We start from the raw sequence: 26,902 nt of genomic DNA, 5'->3' as shown, positions 1-26,902 counted from the left end.
CAATGCGTCACTAAAAGATACACCAACACTGTGTAAAAATGGCTACAAAATGCAGACTTACTCTGTAGGTTTCTAGTCTAAAAGGTGTTATGGCTTGCTGGAAGTGCCACTTGACTGACGGGCTCTTTTTCAGGATCTAGCTTACAGAAAAGCCACCCCGGAAAGTTCCTAAGGACCTGGACTAGAAGTCTGGCCATCTGGGTTTAAATCCTAACCCTGTCACAGATTTCCTGTGTGAACTTGGGCAAGTCATTTAATGTCAAGGGATCAAAAATAAGAAAGATGTGGAGTAAAATTATTATAAGGTTAAGTGACTATTATGGGCGACTGGACCCTGACAGGCTTAGGAAATCCCAGAAGGTACTGAACTCTTTTGTAACTTCCAACCCTTCAGACAAAAAGAGATTAATTCCCTGTCACTACAACAGGAATCATGCATCCTCTGCCTTAACCTGTTTTGCTTCAGACCAGTATCTTTGACATGCTGACTGCTCCCTGCAGGCAGCAGTAGCCAAGTCTGAGGGTCTCGATTTGCTAAGGACATTTTACTGTTACTGAATTGAAATAATGAAATATCACCATCGCAGCCACTGCCCTCAACCCTCAGTGAGGGCACAGGTAACCAGGAACTTTTCAGCACCTTGCAGTAACACTTACTGCTGTCCAAACCCAACTTTTTAAAATGAAGTCTGAGGTCGGAATATTGTCAGACAAGTAAATAGTGATCACTGGCCTATTTTGTGTTCTGAGCCAGATCTCTTCAAATTGAAGAACAAAATAAGCTTATTCTGGTTGGCATAGCAAAGTCAATTCCTATGCTTAGGAGTAGCCTGTACCGTGAGCAACACTTTGACCATCTCAGCTGTCTGATAGAGATTCTATCCCTTCCTCTCCGATGCTGAGCTTATTTACTCATCTCGATTCATTCTTAATTAGACTACAGACTGATACACAATGCACAATTTCTAATTACTGTAGATGACCAATGTGAACCCTCAGTACCATCATCTTTTGTGATAATAGTATATACAACCTCAACTTTTCACTGAATTGCCAAGGAATGTAAAATCTTGCTCAGTTTCCCATTTTCTCCTCAGCTCCATAACTTTCAGGGGTATGTTAAAACCATTTAAGTTCTAGGGGAAAATCCTTGTAAAATCTTCTGTCCATCAGGATGGAATCACTTCGTACTGTAAAGGCAAAGCCTACTTGTGCAGTACACAAAGGTCTCTTAAGGGTCAGAAATACCAATAGAAAAAGTACCCTCACAAACCTTTCAACTTTCAGTCTAAAGTTGATAGATCTTTTCCTGGCCTTTCCTAACAAAAATAATGCCACATGTGCAAAAAAAATTAATGTAAATACACAGTGAAAAGTGAGCATACACAACTCTCCCCCAAGGGAGGAGAGAGAGAGAAGACATGTTGGTCAAGTTGCCAGATGCCCTAGACAGGGGGGCAGACCATACACTAAAATTGTAATGCAAGAACCTGCCCAGAATCAGAGAGAATGAAAGGGACGGAGGAAGGGCAGCATGACCTACAGCTCACTGCAAGAGTCCATAGAGCTGGCAGACCAGGGAGGGGAAAAAGGCAGCAAGAGATAACAAACCTTTTTTTCATAGGGGAAATTCCATGCAACAGTTGAAGCTATCAGCTTGTTGCTGCCAAAATGGGGAAGACCTCACTAACCTGCTTTCAACTCCAGCTCCTTTCTCACTCCTGCTTCACAGCCACCTGTGGTGCCTTGCTGCTACCCAATGGTGCTCATCAGACTGGAATTCCCATGACCCATCTTCTCTCTTTTTGCCAGGCCAGTGAACTGAATGGGCCTGCAGACGGGGTCTGAACAGTGTCAGAGTTGCCGGGCACAAAATAAGTGACAGAAGTATGCAGCCAGAAACGGGGAAGAGGAAACAGCAGGAATTTCTCCCTATCAGCCACTGAGGACTACTAGATCAGGTCAAGTCACCTCATGCAACTTTAAGTTACTTGAAGCTACTCAAACTTCTAGAATATAAACTGTCTTTCAAAGCGAGTCTCTCAAAGGAAGAACAACCTGAGAAGCCCTCTGTGTAACTTTTTGGATTGATGGTATGTTCCAGAATCACACACAGGGGAATGCATTTTTAGAAGATTGCCGCACTACTTGAGTGCAGAAAAACTATCCCCCTGACAAAGCATACAGAAAATTTTCCTACAGTTATGAGATGTTACCCATTCTTCATTGTTCAATGGAGATGCAAAGCTGTTACTTTATTGTGAATTACTAATATCTTTATTTCTATGTATACAGAAAAGCTCCATTTTTCTCAATAATCACAAAACCTCCTTAGGTATGAGATCTTATGGAAGGAGTCGCATGAATGGCTCCTTATCTTTCCCAGAAAAGTGGAATGCCTAACAGGGCAATAAGAATGATAATAGGTCTCCAGCACTAAAGAAATGATCACAGATAATGAAGAAGAACTGTTCTAGGTGAGGAAGGCAATCCAGAGAAGACTTCAAAGTGATTTCCTTGCAGTTCCCAATACTATTAAGAGATGATAAAAAAGAAACTTGGATAAAGATAAGACAGATGAAACAAAGAGGGTGAAGATTAAAGAGCTACTAGGAATGGAAAGGACAGAAGTTAAAAGCAAAAAGAAAGTGATTATCTAAATTTCTTCATGCACAAAGTACTGGGAGATGTATTGAAAGAAGATGTGTCAATCTTTCCAAGAGACACCATCCTTGCTGTGTTTGCGCCAAGAGCCAAACTCATTAACTGGAATTATTATTAGGAAGAGGAAAGAGCAAGTACCCACAGGCTTTCCCTTGTTCAGCTCAGCTCGACCAGTAGGTGTCACAGCAGTCAACGTTATCGTTGTACAGCAGTTTTGAATCCACATAGGGATCTAGTTTGAAGAAAGCTAAATTACATTAGTTAAAATAAATCGGGTTTAATTTAAAAAAAAAAAAAAGAAGTAGTCATTATTCATTTCTATGATTTTCTATCAGACGTTTCAAGTATCCTTAAAGAGCTTGGAAAAAACGCAAACCAAACAGATTGCCAAACATGTCAGCAAATACCACCACTCTTACGCCTGCACTTAGGGCTTTAGTGAGGCATTAAATACTCCATGCTGGCACAGGTAAAAAGAACAGAGATGCTTACTGCCCCCTCCCCAGTTGTATTATCCAACCGAACTGGCACGTAGGGCTGAGGTTTCTTCCCAGACATGCCTGGTCTGCAAACTACAGCCAGCAAATGTCAGGCTGTCACAATACAAACGTAAAGCCAGTTGCAGAAGGAAGAGAATTTCAAAGAAATTTTTAAAATTCCGTACTTCAAAAGAAATGGGAAACAAACACATCTGAGAGAGCTCCTTGGGTTTAGCTTCCTTTTTGCTGGTGTGTGTGCTCCAGCAGCAAAACTTTGGGCTGAATGTTTTCCTACCCTGCCCCAGCACTAAGGGAAACAGATGGGCTCTAATCATGCTCTGATACAGCGAAGAAGATGAAAAGCATATGATGGCATCCCCCATCATGAGTCTACCTTTCTGCTTGCCAGTCAGCTGTGCACATATAAAGCGATCATGACTTTGGCATTTCCTCTGGAACATATGGTGATTTACTATGCAGTTTCCAGCATGTATTGACACTGTTTTGAATTGCACTTACATCCTTCTCTACTACACACACAAACATAAATACATGTGGTTTATGTTTAGGGGCATGTCTACCTGATAGCAGAAGAGTCCTGCCAATAGCCATATAGCAGCTGCTGAAAGCCCTCCTGTCCCCAGTGCCCAGAAATTTAAGTGGGAAGAAATGGCTTTGTATTTTGGGGAAGACCATGGCAACTTGCTACAAAGCAAGACAGCTTTAAACAGACCACCTGTGCCCAGAGGACCCCCACAGCTTGGCTGAACACACCAAACGGTTTATGTTTATCAGCACCCAGTCCTGCTCTATCCCTTTCTGCCTAGTCCCACTGAGTAGTGGGTTGCATAATGATCCAGAAATAGATCACTAAAGTATGAAAATTATTAGACATACTTAATAATAATCCCTGCAGCTACAACATTTTTCATAGCAGGCAATTGGCTGGCAGGTTACACAATTTAACATCCAAGATGTGAGTCAGAGCAAAAAAGAGGGAAGTTAAAAGCACATGAGTTAGTTAAAAAGCCCCACAGATTTAGGCAGTGCTCAGTTCATTACCAAGATACAGTAACTGTGACAACTGGATCTTAAAAAACTGTGCAACTTTGGAACAAGTTAACAGTTTTCTTTTCTCACCAGTAACTGAAGAGACCATCCAACAATTAATTTTCTCATGTCAGAAAATACACCTTTTTTTTTTTTTTTTTTTTTTTAAGCAACATTAATATGAAGAACATAAATTAGATTTAGCAGAGTCTGGGATTTCACTCAAATTTTGTAAAATCAAGAGAAATACCAAATAACATGTCCTGTGAAATACCAAGATTGGAATATTCTTTTATTGTATGTTTTTCTTAAAACAAGACAAGAAAACCCATTGGATTGCTGCTGTGTTGACTGCTGATCTTTATATAGTCCTATTTGTAGCACTCTTGAAACACGTAAAAGAGGAAACATAGCTTGTCTTTTAAAAGACAGAAGTAATTCCAGTGAACAACTTTTTAGCCCTTCACTCCTAGGGAAAAAAACTGTACTGCCTGCAAGATGCATCTCATCAAGAAAATGTAATTATGTATAATATTAGATGGGGCTCTACTTCACCTTGCTTTTAAGAAGCTATTACCATTTGCTGTTCTCAGTGCATAGACTCCACCTTCTTCAACACAGACAAACTAAGAAACCCTACCAAAATAAACCAGTATACTGAACATACATTTACTTCTCCAAGGAAAAGAGATGAGAAAGAATAAACTACATGTGTGGGAAGTTCAGATGTTAGTGCTTTTGCTTTGTGGCTCACCAGAAGACACTGGGATAACATGGTGATAAAGGCAGAATGAGAGCCTGCGTAAACCTGAACAGAACTAAAGTTAAAGAAAAAAAGAAAAGTAAATACACTCTTGCTATTTTAGTGGTACAAGTACTAGAACTAATTAGGTGAAAACAGGTTATTTAATAGCACTTCTAGAGCCTGAGAAAGTGTCATGCAAGCAAGAAGTCTGCCTTCAAATGTCTTATCTTAGAGTGCCTTAAGCAAGCCAGATAAGAAGCACTCACGATTACTGAAGGTACTTAGGTTAGTGGTTCACTCACCTGGAGCTCCCATGCTTCTGCAAAAAGCTGCTGACTACTGGCTTCGAGATCTGAGAAAACTTACTAAGGACCAAGAATAACATGAACAAGAGTGCTTCAAGTATCACATTCAGTCATCAAAACACTGATTTCAACAATAGCCTTATCGAAACAGTTAGATTTATAAGTTCAAATTAGACTATTATTGTCTTCCAAAGCCCCTGCTCCAATCTCACCTAATGCTTCATGCACGCAGATCCCCACTTAAAGGAGGTAAGAAAAAGCTTCAGCGTTCTGCATTAAATAGCTTTCTGGAGACAAGTCATAGCCTTGTAACTCAGGCTCTCACAATGTAACTCACTCCAGGTTGTAGGGGGCAGATGTTCTCTGGAAAGCACAGGTTCCAAGGGAAATCAAACCGGGAGCTCCTGCCTGGGCAGCAGCACTAGAATCATAATCAAGGAAATAAAAGGAGCTTGATGGAACCCTAACAAGCATGAGTCAACGTATTGCAGGCTTGTCTGCCATCAGGAAAGGCAGACACACTTTACCAGTGCCCAATAAAACGAGCAGTTTAATTTCCAAGGTCTAGCAAGCAGCTTGTTCCAAATCTGTTGTTTGCTTCATTGGAGTATAAAACAAAATCAAAATTAAATCATTTGTCTGTTTCTCTAAATCACTTAGGATGTCTAAAGGCAACTGAAGCTTTTTAATAGTAAACAAAGAATATTTGTATTGCAAAACAATCTTTACCAATTAATATGCTATTAGAGAAAGTCTTTCTGAAATCTTTTCTTGTTCACTCTCTGCATTAAGTGCAAGTTACAATACCTGTACCCTAAAGAAAAAATAAAATGGGAAGCCTTCTAATGCAATGATGATTAGAATGTCCTAACATAAGCATGCAGGAACAAAAGAGCCACCGATCCAGCAACAGCCAAATAGCGACTAACATTAGCTACATTTACACTGCACCCATTACAAAGGTAATTTGTTTAGCTTATTATTATTGTATTATAGACTTCTTCCCACTCTACTCCTATCTGCTCACTCTTGCCTTACTGACCATGCAAAGAGTTGATTCAGCATGTACAAAAATAAAGGGACTAGAAACCTCTGGTTAAAGAAGGATCATGAAGTTCTTTGATAGAAGCGGTCTCTGCTGATGTCAGATCCATTTGAGGAGGCTCCCAGCCATAAGAACTATTCCTATTTGTTTGTTGTACAACTCCACGAACCATGAAATACCCTGCACTGAACCGTGCTGGATTTGTAAGCAACAGTTTATGCTTTGAACAGTTTGCGCTAGAAACCTCTGAATAGCTCAGAAGAAGAGTAATCCTTTTTAAAAAGTTTGTTTTCTTCCAGATCAATTAACGCTGACACTCCTACAGTAAAATTAACAATAATCTGTGTCACACTTCCCTTTCAGAACATTCCTGAGTACTGTGCATGCAAGATGACCTCAGGCTGGACCATGAATATTATCTTCTTTGCTGCTGCCCAGCCTGGTGTCTCCAGCAGGCTCTAGCCATTCTTCAGTGCATCTCTGAGAGGGCACCTACTGCCATAGATACCACCATCCCTTGTAGCTAAGCCAGTTTAGTCTTTAATACATACATTGTTTGTCCACACCATACACACTCCCATAATACAACCCAGTCCTATGGAAGGGGTCCTGCCTAGCTCTGCTACCTGCCAGCATCTCTTCAGGCAATGTGAGGGGAATGGAGAAAGAAATCAGAACCAGGAAAGATCCAGATCTCTGAGAAATCAGCCTTTCTCATCCACCTCCCTAGGCCCATCAGGGGCCATACCTGAAAAGCCAACCACCACTGAGCTCTAGGTGCTTGTCCCAACAGACCTGTTTGCTCACATGGGGCAGAACACCCATTCTCCCCCTTCCTCAGGCTCTTGGCTCCAGCACTGTCTGCTGAGAAGGTGCTCTCACAACTCAGCAATAAGACAGCTTACAGAGCATGAGGTGTACCTGTTTGAATGGACGCAGCTGGCCCAGGTCACCTTCAAAAGCTGCTCAGAAGGCGTGAGGCTCACCTGCTGGTGGGCAGAACAGAGCAAAACACCCATGCAGAGTAAATCTCAAGGGAAAACGTGACCTGGTGGCATGCTCAAGCAGGGGTAGACAGCGTGGTGTGCTGAGACTGGCTCGGCACATCCCAAGCACACAGGCAGTTGCTAAGTGAGTCTGGGTAGTCTGACAAACCCACATTTGGCTCTCATCCAGCAACTGTGGAGCAGCAGCCTCCAGCTTGATCACATGTTGTTTCTCTAAGGTGGGAGGGCTGCAGGATGCAAATTTTATATCTCTTTTGGTCCCTAAAGCAGCTTTGTCACTCATGTTCACATGAGAGGAGCAGGAGAAGCAGGATCAATCATGCACCATTGGGGTTACCACGTGGAAATACCAATTAAGATTGCTTTTGACGATCACCATGGCATAGGCCCAGCAGCATGACCTGCCCAGTGGGAGAGGTGGGCTCCATATCCATGCCACACAGCTTTTGAAGAAGCGTGTTAGGTATCCCTGGTTCTAGGACACTTCGTGGTAGTGGTAAGATGTGATGCAGCCTGCACCACCACGGTCTCATGTCAGACTTTCTAGAAGACACTGTTTTGTATTGGTAGGGTTAGACTTGGGTACTAGAGCAACCTCGGATACTAGGTCATCCAGATAGCTGAGAAAGCACCTCAAGTGCAGTAATGTCACTAGAAGGTGCTCCTGACTTCTCCATCTCCTTCTGTTGGCTGCTTTAATAATATTCCCAAGAGATCATGAGAGCACAGATGTTGCTGTATTGCAGCTTCCGTTGGCTGGAAGGGGTGGCAGATAGGCTGTCAAATGGTGTAATCAGAAGGGTTTCCTGGGTGGCCAGCTAGGGAGAAGTTGGTGAATAAGACAATCTGAAGTTGCCCTTTATTGCTTTTATTGTGTCTACTTGGTCTAGGAAAACACTGAAAGAGAATGAGCTGCCTCTGTCCCCAGTCACCTACTGCTGTCCTATAGCCTTGTGGGTTACATACTACCAGCTGCTCCCTTCATCCAGCTTTTTCCACCCATCTCCATGGAGAGATACCACACGATCCACTCCTTTTCTCTCCTGCCCCTTTCTCTGTTTACCTTGCTTATCTACTGAGAGGCTCTCTTTGTACATGCAGTATTTAATAGGGGAAGCGGGACAAGCTTGTGTTCCAAGTACCATTCTTCTAGTCTCTCTTGGCAACCTTGTCCTTGTTTTTGCTCACTCAGTTGCTTCCTTTAGAACACTTTGTATGTACTATTAAATACTTATTATTCATAGGGTGGCTTGTCTCTCAGACAGAGAGCAGACACAAAGGCCTTTTACAAGACTGCAGCACAAAATCAGAGTCTGCTCTTCCACTACACACGGCATAATTCAACACGCTATACTACATGCTGCAGCCCTTCAAAGTTCTTCTACACTGTGTAGAGCATATGGCTAGAAAATCCTGGTTCTGTTCCTCATCATCACTGACAGATGCTGTACAATCCAGCAAGTCACTGAATCCTCTACATTTGAGTTTCCCTTCATATAAGGACAAGAAATTATTCAATATCTTATAAAAAAATAAAGAAATAAAACCCCACATCAGATCTTTGGATGAAGTGCTCCATTTGCATACCTTAAATTGTTCAGTAAGGAAATTCCAACATGTAAGGAAATGACAATATTATTAAAGGTAATCTGGTAGGGGCCTTATAATTCCACAAAGTAAGCCTTTCTGAACAGCTCTGTGGTGACAATGGTGTCACCAATTTTGGAAAATCTTACTGACTGGAAAATGTGGTGAACCAAGCAATATGCAATATTTTATGACAGATTTTCAGAGAGCACAAGAAGAAACACCCCCTCAGTATTTTTGAAGTTATGCCGTCATAACACTAAAAAATATGCTAGATATCATAAAAATAACAGAGCAATAACAAATTTAGACAAACTATGCTAAATCTCTGAAATATATTACAAACCAGAAGCCACAAGTTTTTCTAACTCCCTTCATGGCTGCATCTGTGTTACAGGATGGTTTGGGTATGAATGATGAAGGTCATTTATGAACTGTCTTGACTGTCAAAAGCAAATTATATTTCTGAATGCTACTGACAGAGAACATCATAATGCTTTTATGTTAAAGGATAGAACTGTTCCCAAATGACATCCCAAATAAAAGCTTTTCATTATTACTTCTTCCACTTACTCCAATGAATTTGTCATTGGACTAAACGTGAATCTCCTCTTTCGGAAAGGGTACAGGATAATCACTGAAAGCATGTAAGCCACTGAACTACCCAATACAACTTTTACTCCTACACAACTTGCTCCTTGAGCAATTTGAAAAATGCAGGCAAGGGAAATCAAAAGCTAATAATATGTTTCTAGACTACACCAAAGTTCTAATAGCAAAGCCAATATCCATTTGTTAGAGCTAACACTATTTTCTTCCTCTGCTATTGCTTTGTATCTTAACGTTAGCAAAGATTACAGCATCCTCATATTTCATTTCCAACCTAAACCATCTGATCAAGTATGTGATGAAAGTCAACAGCAATTTTGTTTTCATTCATCAGGATAATAACTGGCCATAAATAATATCTTTCCTGTTACTGTGAAATAACAGTGAAACGTTGGAAAACAATTAACAAATTGCCCATCCCCTTACTTAGAGGAAAACTGTAAGATGCCTCACTTCCGCAACAGTGCAAAGAATGCTGGAGTTTACATGATTTATTCAAATTTCATACAAAAACAAGGCATCAACCCTGAAGACTGGAGGCACAGATTTACGTATTCTTGTCAACCTGGGTATACTATTAGCTCTTATTAGAGAGATTTGGCGGGGGGGGTGTGGGGGGGTGGGGTGGTGTAAGAATAAAGGAAAAAAATATTTCCAGAAGGGGAACATAATTCTGCATTTTCACACAAAGACAATGCTTATGGTAGTTTACAAAGTAAATCATCCAATGTGTTACAAAATTATTTTGGCAGAAATTTTCTTGGATTCTCTGATGTCAGCTGTGTAAATTAATCACAAAATAATTTTGTTGTGTGGTATATTTATTACAGAGCATATGGGAGAAATTATCAAGCATAAAGTTTATTGGATGGTAGAAGCACATGCTCTGAAATTCTAAGATGAAGGCATAATACCTTTAGATGAATTGCAAGGAAAGGCCAGGTTGGGCTGGCTGCATGGTTCCTGGGGACACATGCTGGGGACCTGGTGTAGATGTGGTTTGCCAAAGTCACAGAGACTTGGAACAAGGCATGTGTTGAGCATTTTCCTTCCTGTATTTGGAAACGACCCCAGAAGATGGTGATGAAAAGAAGAAACACGTACGTATATGGTAACAAAAGCACATAGTATTCAAGTCTCAAATATTACTTTAATTGGGTGTCAGGTTTTCACACTCATAATGCTGTACTAATTAAAAATGGATTTAGCAGACTCAGCTCCTGATAAAAATCTGGTGAAAGCATTATGCAGTCTCACAGCTGCATAGAGAGACAATGGATTTGGACCTGTGGTTAATTAAGATTACTTCATGTCCAGCTGCGCAGTTGTTCATGGATAGTGCTATTCCCACTCCAAGTCCTATATGGGCAGTATTTTGGGACACAGAGTATACTCAGAGTAGCCTACCACTGTATGCTCCTGCTTCAGTTGAGGGAGATATTACTGAACTCGGTATATATCAGTGCCCTTACACAAGATACTGAAGTTCACACCGCATTTTGGGATGTAATAGGTAGAAAGAGAAAATGAATGGGAACAAGAAAAAAGTGATAGCAAGAGGGAGAATACTGACAGTGTTTTCAAGTGGAGCTGAGTGTAAGGCCCTTCTGCAGTTTGCTAATTTAGAAAAATTACTCTAAAAACACTTAGTACATTCATTTGCATAGGGCTTTAATATTTTACATCAGTGTCAGGTACCACATTTCTGTTTGAAAATCTGAATCCAAACAGATTGTTTGACAGAATAACGCACTACTTTTTGAGGAAGGAATCATACACAGTTTGAGGAAAAACCCAGTTACCTGCTGCAAAAATAATACCAAATAGAAAGGGGTTGATTCATGATTCTACTCTCAAAATATTTCAGTAAGTTCTTATACTGAGCCACAGCCCAACACAACACCCTCCTTACTACTTGACTTTAGCTGTGGCAATAGTCAGTAGCTACGGTCATAGCAGGTGATTGGCAAGGTACCCTATCAAGTTTTGTTTGCAATTGGTTCATTCCCATGATGGTAAATCTTACTGAATTTCAAATTCAAAAACTTTCACAAGGCCACACCTAGCAGTTACTCCACTTCACGTTCAGCAGTCAAACACTTCAGTGTCACACTGGAATGAGCAGCAGCCTGTAAAGCAGGCTGACATCAGACACCACGCTACCTGTGTGACTATTTTGAGCAGGCTTGAGACTGAGGAATGTGGTACGCTCCTGGCTGTATCCCCCCAGCAAGATACTTGTCCAAAGGTAACTAGAAGGCTGATTCTCAAGCATAGATACAGGAAAATCATAAGTTGTCTAAACATAGTTTGACACAAATACTATGGGCACCTCCCAGTGTTCATAAATCAAGCTGGAAAACTGCTTTGTTTCACGCAAAATCTTAACAGCATTTGTCACGTTTAAGGTGAGCTACTTGTTTTATGCCCATCATGGTGCATATCAAATGGAGTCCTTGGAAAAGCTGTGGACACCTGGCTCAGGTACACCAAGAGGAAAAAGACCTCCTTTGTCTCGCTGTCCAAGAGCTCGCAGTTACAATAAAAGTCTCAACATTTAAGCAAGAAAACAGAGGACCTGTAGGTAGGGTTTGGTCTGGAGCAGGGATCACAAAGTCTACACATTAGCAATAGCCTCCAGAATTTTATTCCTTTTTTAATAGGGGGTAATCATTTCAGCTTTCATTGGAGAGCTGAAGAAAGGACCAGTCTGATCACTTAGATTATAAAGTTTGATTGCTCAAGGATGTAGGTTTGCCATTGCAACTCAGCTTTCATATTGCACAGCTATCTACACTCTCTCTCCTTCATGGAATGCCTTGAACAGGTTGAGTGTTTGGATTTGCAGTCCTAGGAGTTCGGCTTTTAGTGACCTTAGAGAAGACCAAAAGATTAAAGCTGTTATGGCAGGAAATCACACCCTTTTAGTAAGAGTTTGTCCTAGAGTCACCTGCTTCCTAGACCACAGACACCAGAGATAATTTCTAGGGTTGAAAAAAAAATAATACAGGAGGGTATTAGGTCACTGTTCTGTCTTTTGCTTGGTCACTAATGCTCCACAGTATATGAAGCACCAGGGTATATCAGAAAATACAATCACTAGGGCACCAGAGGCATGACTTAATTAGTGCAGCTATAATACATGATAGAACATGGCACATACAGGCAAAAAAGCCTGGGCAACAGCATTCGTGTATTACAGAAAGTGCATAATATTTTAATTACTTGAGAGATTCAGCAACAGGCCAGTCATTACACATATATATACACAGGTACACACACAGGGATGACAGGCACCAATAAAAAAAATATATTTTACTTTTTAAATTAGAAATACAGAGAGATTTTTAAACTCTGGCCGTTCAGTCATGGTAAGCAGTGGAAGATAGACTTCAAGCTTTGGAGAAAGGTTAGGAACTCTTTGAATTCCCATGGAACGTCCCCTTCCTCTTTGCCAGCATGGTCCAAAACTAACGCACTTCAGTACACTTAACTATAAGCAGGTGGTAGTGTGCCATGCATGTACTGAAAATGAGAATAACACGCTACACAGACAGGTTGCTGTTCAGCCTCCCTTGTGTATCTGTATTAAACTTCTATTTATCTAAGTCAACACAATAGTAAGAAAAATATGAGTTTAAACTAAGGACTGATCCTTCCTACTGTAAAAATACTAGTGAGCATTTCACTGTTTTCACAACGAAGACCAGATTCCCAGACTGCGTAACAGCAGTTACAGTCTTCTGGATTATTGTCTTCTGTCCCTGGTGGTGGGCCAACACTTACTTAGACTTTCCCCAGTTCCTAGGAAATTCATTTTCTATTTTAAAAAGGCTTGGGGGAGCTATTCTGGGGAATCCTCATTCACACTGAGTAACCTTTATCTATATTAAAATTATTTCTACGCTTTAATCTATGTGGGTGGAGAAGGGTAAAAATCAAAGTAATGCATTTTCTTCTGTTGGGATAAACAAGCTGGTGTGGGTGGTTGTGCATGTTAAAAATGCGAGAAGACCCCTTTTTAATGTTAACTTTCTATTACTCATCTGAAAACAGCTTCACAAAAGCCAAATGTTGTGCCTTTTTTTTTTTTTAAGGATTAAAATAGTCTGAAAACAAATTTTATTTTAATTCACCATCAACCTTGTTAACTGTATTTTTCATCTACTCGTAATAGCTTTACCATATATGGAAAGACTTTATGAACACTCTACAGATTTTGGAAAGGTCAGAATATTCTTCTTTTATATTTAAGGCTGAGTATTTTATGGGTCATTGAGGAAAAAAACCCCTTTCCAAAAAAATTCAAGTGGGTCTACTCAAAATGTGATAAAACAAACAAAAAAATCAATCCTGTTTCTGGATTAATGAATGAAGTGCTTAACCTCAATTTCAGGACGACCAGAATTTGTTCCATTTACCACATCTTTTTTCCAGGTACTGACATATAATTGGAATGCCTTTCATTGACATATCATTGACATAGTTTTCCATACTTAGAAAACACATTGGGAAATAGCTAAAATTCTGATTCTATAAATTCAGTCTGTACAAATTTAATTTCTAATTCAGTGATCAGAATGCAAATGATCATTAAGTATTTAGTGACCAATGTGGGAATATCTATAAATCTACGATAGCACAGAACAGGCAATAACTCTCTTACTGAAGTTACTTCAAGGCAGTTATAGTTTTAGTATCAGCGTCATAAAAGAATCATAGTCTTCCATTTTAAGATGAATTGTAATTCAAAATTCACCCTTACCAGTTCTTCCATCAATTTATTTTATTGATGGTTATTAATATCTATTGCTCACTAGGTTACTTTTAAAGTGATTTATTAGTCAATGACCTATCAGAATTTCAACAACTTAATATCCATTTGGGGAAATACACATTATTTTGTATGGTATACTAAGTTACTTCTTTATAACAATTGTACAGACATTATACTACACCATCTAAATGTATGAAAAATTGCTCATTATTCATAGTAGAAGGCGGCATCTCAAACAAGTGATGAATTCATCACATCAGTTTAGAATGGATTAGTCATTTAAGAGCATCTTAAAGAAGCATTTCACTACTTACCACATAGATTAATCTAAGTTACAGCTAAAATTTACATGAAAATGTATCATGTACTGAATACAAGCAACAGAATAGCTTTGTTGTCTGTGTTGGGTTTATGTGGCAAGGATTTGGCAGCAGGGGGGCTGCAGGGGTGGCTTCTGTGAAGGCAGGCACCAGAAGCTGTAGTCATGTTGGACAGAGCCAGTTCTAACAGGCTCCAAGACAGACCCACCCCTGGCCAAAACTGAGCCCATCAGCGATGTTAGTAGCACCTCTGTGATAATGTATTTAAGAAAGGGTAAAAAACACTGCACAACAGCAGCAGAGAGAAGTGAGAATATGTGAGAGAAACAACTCTTCAGACACCATGGTCAGTGAAGGAGTGGAAGTGCTTCAAGCACTGGAGCAGAGATTTCCCTGCAGGCCGTGGTGAAGACCATGGCGATGCAGGTTGTCTCCCTACAGCTCATGGAGGCCCACAGTGGAGCAGATACGCACCCTGCAGCCCGCTGAAGGGAGCCCATGCCAGAGCAGGTCTTCTGGCAGGATCTGTGGTCCCATAGGGGACACATGCTGGAGCAGTCTGTTCCTGAAGGACTGCAGCCCACGGAAAGGACCCATGCTGGAGCAGTTCTTGAAGAATTTCTGCCCATGGGAAGAATCCGCATTGGAGAAGTTTGTGAAGGACTGTCTGCTGTGAGAAGGACCCCATGCTGGAGCAGGGGAAGAGTGTGAGGAGGAAGGAATGGCAGAGAGCAAGCATTATGAACTGACTGCAATCCCCATTCCCCAACTCCCTGCACTGCTCAGGGGGAGGAGGTAGAAGAGTTGGGAGTGAATTTGAGTCTGGGAAGAAGGAAGGGGGGTGGGGAAGGTGTTTTTTAGATTTGTTCTTATGTGTCAATATCATACTGTGATTAATTGGTAATAAATGAAATTAATTTCCCTACATCAAGTTTGTTTTGCCTGTGACAGTAATTGGTAAGTCATCTCCTTGTCCTTATCTCAACCCATGAGCTTTTCATCTTATTTTTCTCCCCCTGTCCTGTCAAGAAGGGGGAGAAATAAAGCAGCTTGGTGGGCACATGGCAAACAGCCAGGGTCAACCTGCCACATTGTCTTAGAACTTCTTAGTTAATTATGTCTTCTATTGCAAATCTACATCCCCACTATGTAAACTATTTGTCTGCAGCCAGATCTTCCTCTGTATAAGCATAGGACCCTAAGGCTCAAGGCCATATAGATTTAAATGGAACAGAAATAACTTTTAACCTCCAAAGTTTTGGAATTAGTTGAGACATCGTCACATCAAGATGATGTCTCTGAAAGGTAATGGAGTTACTCTGGGCTGAACACTTAACAATCACTGTAGAAATATGAATGTTAAAAGCTTGCAGTTGGTCAAATCCTCTCCAAGTCTGGGTTTTAAGGCTTTAACTGAAGGGGTGCAACAAGCTGCACGAGAGGAGAAGGAAGAAATCCAAGGGCACATGCTCCTCAGAGCATGGGGTGTCAACCAGTCCCATCACTTAAATTATCCATAGCAGACATGCAAACCTAACAACACGCAACATGCCTCAGAGCACTTTCAGTCCAGGGTGCAAAGACAATTTGCATAAAAATCTGTGAGCTAGATAAACAGTCATCTGTTAGAGACAGGTAAAAGTTAAGTTGTCTAAGGCCAGAGAGAAGATGCAAAAATGCAATATGGAACCTACCAATGAGGAAACAGAATAAAATACATCTTGCTTAGATTGACACAGAGAAACAGGGAATATAGGAACATTCAACTACCTGAACAGCTTTTAAAAGGCAGCATGGGAAAGAACAGAGTTGATTACTTAAGTGCTTATTTACATTTGGAAGGTTTTTTGGAAAATGACAGCTTTGCCTCCTTGCCAGCTAATATGGCATAACTTCCAAGCCACAGACCCGTCCAGACATCTCAGTCATGCCCAGTGTCCTGGGTTTTCAGTGCTGTAAGATGCATGCCAGTCAAGCATTAAAACCCTCTTCCCACATGACTTGTGGCATTGTTTTGGTGAGTACAAGCACAGGAGAAAGAAACAGGCTGTCAGTTTGACCATTCTGAAATCTATCATCAAATGGGCCAATATTCTAAAATTAAAACCTTTCACTCTTCTTATTTTAAGAAAGTTTTGTTAAAATCTTCCAGCAATTCAGCCTTCCATATCAGAAAGAATTCTGGAATACCATTTTGAACCTGTATCATGAAAAAGAATTGGAAAACTTGTCATGTGGAAAGGCCGAATACAAGGCTATGGATTGCCTCTCTGAAAGCAACCTGCTGCCAAGCCCTCCGAGATTTAAAATCAAGGCTGGAAGCACTCCTAACTGAAATGTTTGATCTGAGAGAGGTTCTCTCTCTAGTTAGAGCTTACAGTATAAAAAGAAAAAAGGTGAAGCTAATGCTGAAGAGGAAAGCACAATTATATTTTTAAATTGCTTTTACAAAGAGGTGGTGGAAGCCATGTCCACTGGCACAGTTGGAATGGCATAGAATAAGCATACCACTACACGTCCAAAAGCAAGCAATCCTACACAGGCAGGGAGACAGACTACTTTGTTGCAATCGCTGCTCTCTCAAGAAATAGGTTCTGACTAGGAGCTTTGGCTTTAAATCACTAAATCATGCTTGCTTTGTAAAAATGCAGGGTGTTCTTTGCCATTTTTTTCAGTCTTACAAAATCCCAAATAACATTTCTACATCCTACTGCATTACTTCTTTTATTCCAGGGCACAAATTTCAGCTTCTGGAAAAGCTACTTGCACTTTCTATCATGATACTCCAAAGTATTCAGAATTAGTCATTTAATCTCTATCCAGGCTAAAATGGCTTACTAGAGAAATCTCAGCTTAATAAATTACGTATGAGAATTCTCTCTTTTATGTAGCGTGTGCGACCATTTGAGCTACATCATTTATGGCTGCAGCAGAATGAACTGAGCAAATACACTGTGGTACAACAGTGTAAGTTAGTGTTGGTCACAAAGCTCACACACATGGAAAGAAGCAACTGGCAAAACCAGAACACTTGCAAGCGCTGCCCAAGGCCTTTCACGTTCATAAAGAAGGTGCCAGCAAACTTGCACCTCATCACAAGCAAAAGACAACTAAAGATCTATCACGCAAGCTTCTCTCTTATTACCCTTCTACCATCCTGGAGCTATGAAGTCCAGGCTGGAAACCCAGAAATGTTTAAATATCTGTTGGGAAAAAAATAGACCTCCATCCAGCCTGTGAATCTTGCTGCCCTCCAAACCTGCAATATTCTCTTTCATCTAGCACACCTTCCATAGGGGTGAGTTTGTCACTTGACCATCCCACATACCCCCAGTGTCTACACTTTGGTTCCTCTCTGAGATTCCAAAAATGGAGAGAAACATCAAGTCAACCTGCTTTAATTTCACAACATTGTTACAGAAGGAAGTGCTCTGAGAAACCCTCTGTCAGCTTCCTTTCAGCTGCAAAGCCCTCGAGTCTGACATACAGCCACCTGCAGCCACAGACTGCAGTTCTGGTTTCTTAAGATGTTAGAGAGAGAGATGCGGCAGCTGATTCTCCCCCTGCTTCCAGTTAGATGAAGATTTCAATGACTAGCAGCAGAAAGAGTTAATTAAAAGATCTCCGTTCTCTTCACCTTTAGGAAAAATAAAAAGTTTTCCAAGTCTGAGCTCCAGCCAGAGGCAACTAGACAGCTAATTACTTCAGGAGGGATTTTAGTAGCTGGAGGAACTGCTCGGGGAGTCACCTAACAGTGAGCTGACAATTTTAGAAAAGAGGATATTTCACCAGTTTGTGGAGAAAGTGAATGAAAGGAAACTGTTTTCACAGCACAGCCAGCCAGCCATGGCATGCCAGGAACAGAGGACTGGAAGTAGCTCCCTTGGCCACGACGTCCTCAGATGTCACAGGCAGTAACATTTCATAACTGTGGCCCTGTTCTAGAGAGGGCATAAGGGGGACACGCAGACAGAAGCGTCCTTCCCTCCCAGCTCAGCTTAAAGCACATTCAAGACTGGTAGGAAGAGCAGCACAAGGAACAGAGGGAAGATGCTTTTTACTTTGCCTAAATCCAGCTCTAGAGTTACCTAAGGTCAAGACCAATTGGGTTTGGTACCTTACAAGGCATCTGCATGTCTGCTTATCTCTGTCACAGTCATTAGCAAGTGGATCCAGGCTCCAGCAAGCGTGGGGGACATCTCTGCGATGAGCACTGCTCTCTGGCACCGAAGGGTCTGGGACAGGGAGTCCCATATCCACCAGGGAAGGGATCACTGGAGGAGACCCAGCAGCCAAGGAATACGTGAACATGGTGAAAGAGAGGACCAACGCTAAAGGTCGCTTAAGCGGAGGGAAACCTGGCTAGAAAGCGCCTTGCACTATGCAGTGAGACTCAGTACCATGGCCAAGTGAAGGCACATGCACCCTGGAGTTGGGGACACCTCAGAGGAATAACCAAGTCTAAAAATATACCCATGAGATCCTTCAGGCAAAAAAATCCCCAAAGCTGCTTTTTCATGTATTTGGAATCTGTATGGATATATTTGGGATGAATATACAGTATCTACACTTCAACTAGTTGAACAAGTTTGGAGCCAGAGATGAAACTGTTTATTGAAGTGAGAAGTGCAATTCTGGTATTTATATTCCAAAGGATATGCAATACATTACAAACGTAACTCACAGAAGGTACCGGTTCATCTGAATTCTACAAAATTCCATTTGCAGAAATAGACTAGAAGTGTTAGAAGTGACAGGCCGAGGAGCTATTTCTATAAAAGATTCACAGATATTTAAACCAGATTAAATTCCAAACTCCAAAGAGTTGCCTTTTAATGTGCATTATCTCCAATCTCTAAAGTACCATACCTTCTATGCATTTCTGAAAGTATATAGTATTTACATTATTTAGCATTTGCATTCAGATTGTAATCAGCCTTCTTTCAACAAAATAAATAAAATTACAGTCTGTTAACCTAGAACCATCAAACCGTTACTTCCATTATCAATCAACGCCAATTTTCTGCTGACTGCAACTCAATTAAAATCCAATTATTTGAATATCTGTATGAAAATTGCTATCATAAAACGCACCTTTTTATTAGGAACATTTTGTGTAGAAAATTGACAGCACAGGAATTACAATACTGTGGTTAAAAAGTGTTTTGTAACCTGGGCTGGGAAAAACTACACTGATGAACATGGAGGGAAAGAGTGTCACTTCTGGAGCAGCCATTTGATTCTAAAATCTGGACTTTTGGCTCAGAGCAGATCCAAAATGATGCGACTCTGCTAGCGTTACTGTGAGCTTTAAGAGAGTTGGTCCTTCTATGCCTCAAAGTTTGTCATTTCTACTGATGTTAAAAAAACAAAAGTAGTTAGACCATCTTACCACATTACCCACAGTCTTACTTTAACAAATGTCAGTCAGTTATACCGATGCTTTAGGTGATCTCAATACCAAATTCTTTAATTTATTTTATTTCTTACATTAATTAACACCAGGTAAGTAGCTGGTTTTTAAACTTAGTTTTTAACAGGACATTTCTCCTAATCTTCTTGCAGCTGTATATCTTTTCCTTGTCCTTCAGGAACATAATGTCATTTGAAAAAAATGTCCTATGAGAAAATCCTCAAGTACAAATTTGCTTCTTAGTTTTTAATTACCTTTATTTTCTACTAGAGCTTTGATTTATTTGACCAAAGTGTGGATAGCACATTCTTCTTTGCCCAATACTGAAAAGCTGAATTCTTTGATATTGATAACATATGCAGATAGAAAATATCATCACACTATTTTAATTTCAGTGTGCCAATTCTAGGTACAAAAATTAATAATAATAAAAAATATCAATACTCTAGGCTTAAAGCCTAATTTTACAAAACAGACTTCAAAGATGAAAAGGTTTCTATTTTTTCAGGTGTAATTATCTAGGACTTACTTGGCACCTAGAAGTTACCATGGAGAACTGTTTTTAGGAACAACAACAACAACAAAAAAATTTAAAAAATCTATAAAAGTGTTTCTTTAGCTGATCTCAAGTATCTTTATATCATAATATTTTCAAGCAAATATTGGTGCTCCCATGTATTTACTTTCAATGTAATATTATTGTCTTCTACATTGCATCTTAAAATCATATCAACTGAATTATACCTACTACAGTTTTAATAAATATCTGCAGAGGTGGTTCACTGAAGATTACACAGAGAATTTAAAATGGGATATTAGGTTATGATGATTCGCATTTGACAAAATAACTTGAACTGGCACGCAGGAAGAAATTAAAAGAGCCAAAAAAATCAAGGATAAGAAAATGGAAACATTATAGATAAGCAAAGTAATTCCAAAATGTGATTGATACTAAAAGAAACAACTCTTGATAGAATCAGTCATGTTCATATTACTTTTCCATTGTGACTACTGTTGTAGACTTTTGTTCCATATATTAGATTTCATACCTTTCCCTCCACTTTCCTTGTAACTTCGGGCAACGCCCCTAACATCTTTTTAGCTGCTTTACAAACTAAAGTTGCAGAAAGTAGTGAACGCTGTTTATCACAAGTGCATGACAGTTCGCAAATATGCTGGAATCTGTCCACTTCATAGAAATGTAAAATACTTTCACATATACTCAATCCAGCTCTCTATAAAACTAGCACTGAAAGAAATACTTATAGCTTTTTAAACCTACATGCTAGCAGTGTCTTTTAGGCAAGCTCTGAAAAACCTTCTTATAAGAGAGGCTATGAAGAATGCCAAAATTCAAGCAATTCTGTTTTTTCATACAGACGGTCCTTAAAAGTGATCATTTGTATGGTGCATGTTAAAATCAAAGCTACTTACCCTTTTTCTCAAGTTGTAGGTCAAAATGAGATTTCTGGAGAAGGAGTGTGAAAAGGCCGTATAGAACTCCAGCACTTTCTGCAAGGCATCTCTCTTAATCACATGAAGATCACAGTAAGTCAGAGCCCTTACATTAGCACAGGACTGGGCGAGGGTAGACTCCTTCCAGAACACATCACCAAAAACGTCTCCTTTGCCTAGAGAAAAGCAGCAGCATTGCTTTCAATAATGGTACTATTTCCACCAAAAATATAAAAGAACATATATCTCATTTACGCAGTCAAGGTTCTTCTATTTTATGTAGTCAGAAAAAAATTCTGTCTGGAAAAAAAATAATCTTTGAAATATGTCATTGATAACCTTTTCCACTATCTCTTTCTTAATTACAACAGCCCAGTAAAATTTCATAAGAATAAACCACAATCAAAAGTGTTTCATGTGACAAGTCCCCTTTAAATATCAGTAAAGGTTTTCCTCTAAAAAAATCAAGACAAACAGTTCATTCTTGGTTCATGTTCTGTTCTGATCCCTTTCAAAGAGATTAATTAAGAGGAAATGCTTTTTCCCTTTCTTCTTTTAACTGGCATGCAAAGGATTTGTTTCTCACATCTATGTTGTTGAGTTTTCTTAATCTGGGTAACAATTACCCACCATTGTGTCAATAAAACCATCTTGTATAATATATCAGTGCAGTTACAGAGTGTAATGAAACACTACCATACATCAATATTAAAGTAAGTTTGCCCTAGTTTGCTAGATCATTGCCAGAAAAGTCTGTCTTTACAACAGTACGAAAGAGCAGATCTCTCAACTCTGGTGGCTCTAATGCTTTTCAGCTGGTAAGATTCTCAAGAAAATCTTTAGTAGTTGTGCGTGTGTGTCCCAATATAATACAGCAGAGGTTTAAGGTAACAACATAGTCCAAAACAAGAAGAGTACATGCTAGTTATCACCAAGATAATACTGACAAGGCAAGAATATTTAGCTGTTACACCCTGGAAGAAAGAAAACATGGCCATTTCTTTACAACCTTCCCATGTGCCTGCGTCTATGAGCTTGGGGCAGCCAGTGAAGTCCCTACTGAGGAATATTGAAATGAAGGCATTTACACCAGTCTAGGCACTACAACACAGAACAAGTATACCAAAATCTGCCTGAGGAGCAGCCCCCAGTCAGGATTTCACTGGTTATATTCCAGCTTAGGCTGGGCACCAAAGGGAGTGTTTAGGAGAAAGTTACAAGCTCCTTTAAGGAGTAATGGTCTTTTTTTTTTTTTCTGTTTTCTGACATATAATGATAACAAGATAAGAATATTTAGTTGTTACCTTAGATAATGAAAAACTGCACTGTTTTTGTTTTGAATGGTATTTTCCTCTTAAACCTCTGCTGTGTTATATCACCACTGCACATCACTTTTAACACAAACAACGAAGAAATACGTTCACAGTGTCTATCAAGTTGTGGTAGGGATGGACAAGATGGTCCCTTGTCTTACAAGTAATACTTTGCCCGTAGCAATTCTTAAAGCCAAAGCATCAAAATATATATTAGTTTATTGACTTCACCCAGGCCCTTTTAGATTTCATTCCCTAAATAAATAAATAAATAGTCATGTATGAGAGTCTATATGAAAGTCAAGACAACCATCATGAGTAAAGAGATCAAGAAAACTTCTAAATTAAACCCAGAACTCCCATTTCAGCCCTTGAGCTGCACTTCCACCATTATGTAATCTCTTCCATTAGATGATAAGCATTTTCTCTTTGAGGAGAAGCTATCAGCCTGATGGTAATCTATGCCGTAGTGCAGTAAGTTGTGGTTCAGACTGATGTGCCCCCAGTCTTCCACAAAAGCCCTATTGCAGTCCACCTGCTAGGGACCAGTTTAGTCCCTGAACACTTTGGAGGAGCATAGACTATATTTCCATTTTAAATGCATATATACACTGAAACCACCTGCTCGATATGCACATTTTTTCCCCACAAAGTTAGGCAAAGGCACCATAATGATACCCTTCCTTCCACCTCTAGTCTCTTTATATAGGACAGTACCAACATCCAGAAATACTGCAAAGGCTGCATATCAGTAAGCATGGTGGTAGTCCAATAGCCCCATGCAGTAAGCAACTTTTCATTTTAATGGTAATGACTTTTCACACTTTCATTTATTTAAACATACACTTTTTTAGTAGACACATTAAAAATGGCCTAAGAAAAAAGGCTTCCATGCACTTAAAATAGATCATCATCTACAAGGCCTTTAGACAGACAAACGCACAATATATTCAAAATTGAAGTAAAACAATTTTTATGCACCATAAAAACTGATATGCTTCACTGGGTAAAAATGGATTGTTTGCCTTTGGAATAAATATGCTTTTACTTGCAATCTTCCAGGCAATTAGCTAAACAACTGTTTTAATTAACGTTCTGGAATCTATCAAGCATTGAAATGTGCCATCACTGATGAGCAACAGTTAGAGCTGCTAGTCCAAGCGTAAGGGAGAGGAATTCTAGCTCGTTTCTAAGCGTGTTTCTTAACATCTCCAGACAAGTTTCCCTACCTTAAAATGACAACAATTATTTTACTGCCCCACAGTAACATGAAGAATAATCAGTAGAATGCAAGTACAAACAGCATGGTGCTGCTTTGCCTGCATATGAAATGGCATACAGCAGAAGTTAGTTACATCTCACTCTTTTTAACATATAATTCTGCTTTCAACATAACACAGAAAGACACAACTGTGTTCTTCACCTGTGGCAGCAACCCCGTTTTTCCCTTGTTATTTGTAACTCCTGAAAAACTCCCCCTCCTGCAGTTTCCTGCCACCCCAGGGAGCCGCTTCCCTCTGGTGACAAGAGCAGCCCATGAAGGAGCTACGTCTGCGGGTGCCCACTGAGACAAACCAAAACAGAGAAAAGCAACACATGAACCACAGACTGAGTCAGACCACAGAAGCCTCAATTTTTTTTAAAAAAGACAAACCAGGCTAAAACAAGAAGTTGTACTGTTTTCTATCATTAAGAATTTCTTGAAGTTCATTGAGTTAACAGCCAGTATCTAGTAAAAAGTCAATCCTACATTACAGTTCGATTTCCAAAGCAAGGCACACGTGCAAGCATCACACTGGTTGCTTTCTGTCAAGTGCATTTTCTAAATGATGCACACCAAAACTATCAATCTAGATTGTCAGATTTTAAAAAATTTGTGTTTGGCATTCACAGAAAAATGGGGGAAAAAAAGGAGCAGTAGCAAGTCTTTATAGCAAGCAGGAATTAAAATTCCACCCAGGAGTACCTGCACTGGATTAGAACAATAATCTTAAACATAACAAGGAACTGCATACCATCTCCCTTCGTTTATATGTTCTCCATAAAGTAAGATCAATCACTCAGGAAAAAGGAAGGAAAAAAAAAAGGCAGATTAAGTGGGTGTTTTATCAAAAACATCTGTAACTGGGAAGCAAGAAGAGTAAGATGAGACTTACAGGTGTGTCAGAAGGTGGTTGGCAAAGTGTAATGGCTGCATTAGAGAAACTGAGTCAAAAGCCTCTTTTTACATATAACTCCAGGCTTTATATATTTCACCTTACCTCTGAAGAAAGATTAAAAAACTAGAGAAATGCAGATGGCCATTTGTCAGTACTTTGCATTTCTCATTCCCAGCTTGCTGAGTTCCAGACATTTGCCAGGAACACCGCCAATCACACTTAAAGTGGATGATCTAAGCTTTCACCATCAATCATTTGTATTCCCTGCTGGATTTGTGGGCTGAGGACCTTTTCCACCATCAGCTCAGTATGCACTGGAAAGCCAAATAGTTTTCTGCCTTTTATGTTTGCTTGTTTGTTTTAATTATAATAACAAGTCCCCAAACCCTGATATATTTAAACACTAAAGAATTATTTTATAAAACCAGCACCTTCTGTTTCTGTATTTTTTCTTTCCCAACCTTTTCTCCATAACAAATTTGCTATTCATCTTATAAGTGAAAAGATTTCTCTGTTACCACTGCAAATTCAGCCTGAGTCAGCCAAAAGGTCAAGCCACATCCATTCTGTCTCCTGAAAGCAACACCAGTAATGAAGATCTGATTATTGCAACTTAGCCAAGTGTTTTGCTGATTCTGCTTGAGAAAAAAAACATGCTTGCACATTACAGCTGTATTGCCTTGATGTGCCTACCAGAACAACGCTTAGTTTTTTTCACTTTTACAAACAGGAAGTATTGAAGAGCTCTCAGACAGAAGATATTCCACCCTACTCTGAAAAAATATGACTCTATGTGCAATATTTTGACTGATAAGCTACTCAGTTCACTTTTGGGTTCTGGGTATCTGGGGGTCATGGTGCAGTTTTGGTGTGATAGCAGCTGGGTGAGAAGATGAGGCCATGGATTCATGTGCTAAAGGTCTTCCAAGTCAGTATGGACTTTGATGGGATTCACATGAATCCATGGATTTTCAGTATATCAGACAAAATATTCATGTTAGAATCATTCTTAAATCAATAGTAATAGTTGTTACAGCAGCCAACACCAGAATCTAGCTGAGGCCCCTTCCAGATCTGCCTTCATCTGCACGTTTGAACTATAGAAGTACTGTGATCCGACATAGTCTCAGCAAACCCAAAGATAAGCTAGAATGACCAAACACTGCTTGATGATACCTCAGTAGCAAGGCAGCACTAAGCACATCTTGGAAATCAGGTGTTAGCAAATACAGTTATCTGTGATGCTGATCCACAGCTGCTGCCACACCTGCACAACGACTTTCCCATCACAGCTCCCTGAGGCACCCACACTGGCCTGTGCCCTCAGGATTTGTTCTCCACCTCCAAGCAGACAGAGACACCAACTGCTGTAAAGGCAAACACAGATTCTTTGTGCGTTGGTTTCTATTTTGCTCAGTTAAAATGCTGCTGAAATTTAAAAACAAACAAAAAAAATTGGCCTGATCTTTCTCTTTTATTTTTAACCTCCTAAACAGATTTGAACAGAACCAGAGGATCTGAAGTTAGTCCATGTCACCTACCAATTGTATTCAAGCATAATTCCACTTAGGACAGTATATTTACCCCTCGTGTTCAAAGCCAGCGATGAGAGACTCGGGTCTGTTGTGGTTTAAGCCCAGCCGGCAACAAAGCACCATGAAGCTGTTCCCTCACTCCTCCCCTGCCAGTGGGATGGGGAGGAGAAAATATAAAGAAAAGCTCATGGGTCGAGACAAGGACAGGGAGGGATCACTCACCACTTATGGTCATGGCCAAAAAACAGACTCAACTTGGGGAAAAAACAAAATCAATGTAATTTACTACCAATCAAATCAAAACAAAGATAGCGAGAAGTAAAACCAAACCTTAGAACATCTTCCCCCAGCCCTCCCTTCTTCCCAGGCTCAACTCCACTCCCGGTTTTCTCCACCTCCTCACGGGAATGGGAGTTGCAGTCAGTCCATCTCACGCTGT

At 40.0% G+C, this 26,902-nt stretch overlaps 1 protein-coding gene across 2 annotated transcripts in view; it reads right to left on the bottom strand.

The window, feature by feature from the left end:
- The window catches only part of KCNH1 (potassium voltage-gated channel subfamily H member 1), a 186,383-nt gene that overhangs the window by 57,293 nt on the left and 102,188 nt on the right, over positions 1-26,902 (bottom strand). For both annotated transcript variants that reach the window (XR_011327451.1, XM_069800197.1), the window contains exon 10: positions 21,436-21,632. Coding sequence is in view for 1 of the 2 variants with exons in the window: in XM_069800197.1 (XP_069656298.1) it covers positions 21,436-21,632 (197 nt within the window). In the remaining variant the exon portion in view is untranslated. The remainder of the gene's footprint in view (positions 1-21,435; positions 21,633-26,902) is intronic.

The sequence above is a fragment of the Haliaeetus albicilla genome, chromosome 13, assembly GCF_947461875.1.
Source record: "Haliaeetus albicilla chromosome 13, bHalAlb1.1, whole genome shotgun sequence".
NCBI classification, from domain to species: Eukaryota; Metazoa; Chordata; class Aves; order Accipitriformes; family Accipitridae; genus Haliaeetus; species Haliaeetus albicilla.
Note: the sequence above shows the minus strand (reverse complement) of the source record. Positions and strands in the feature narration are given on the sequence as shown.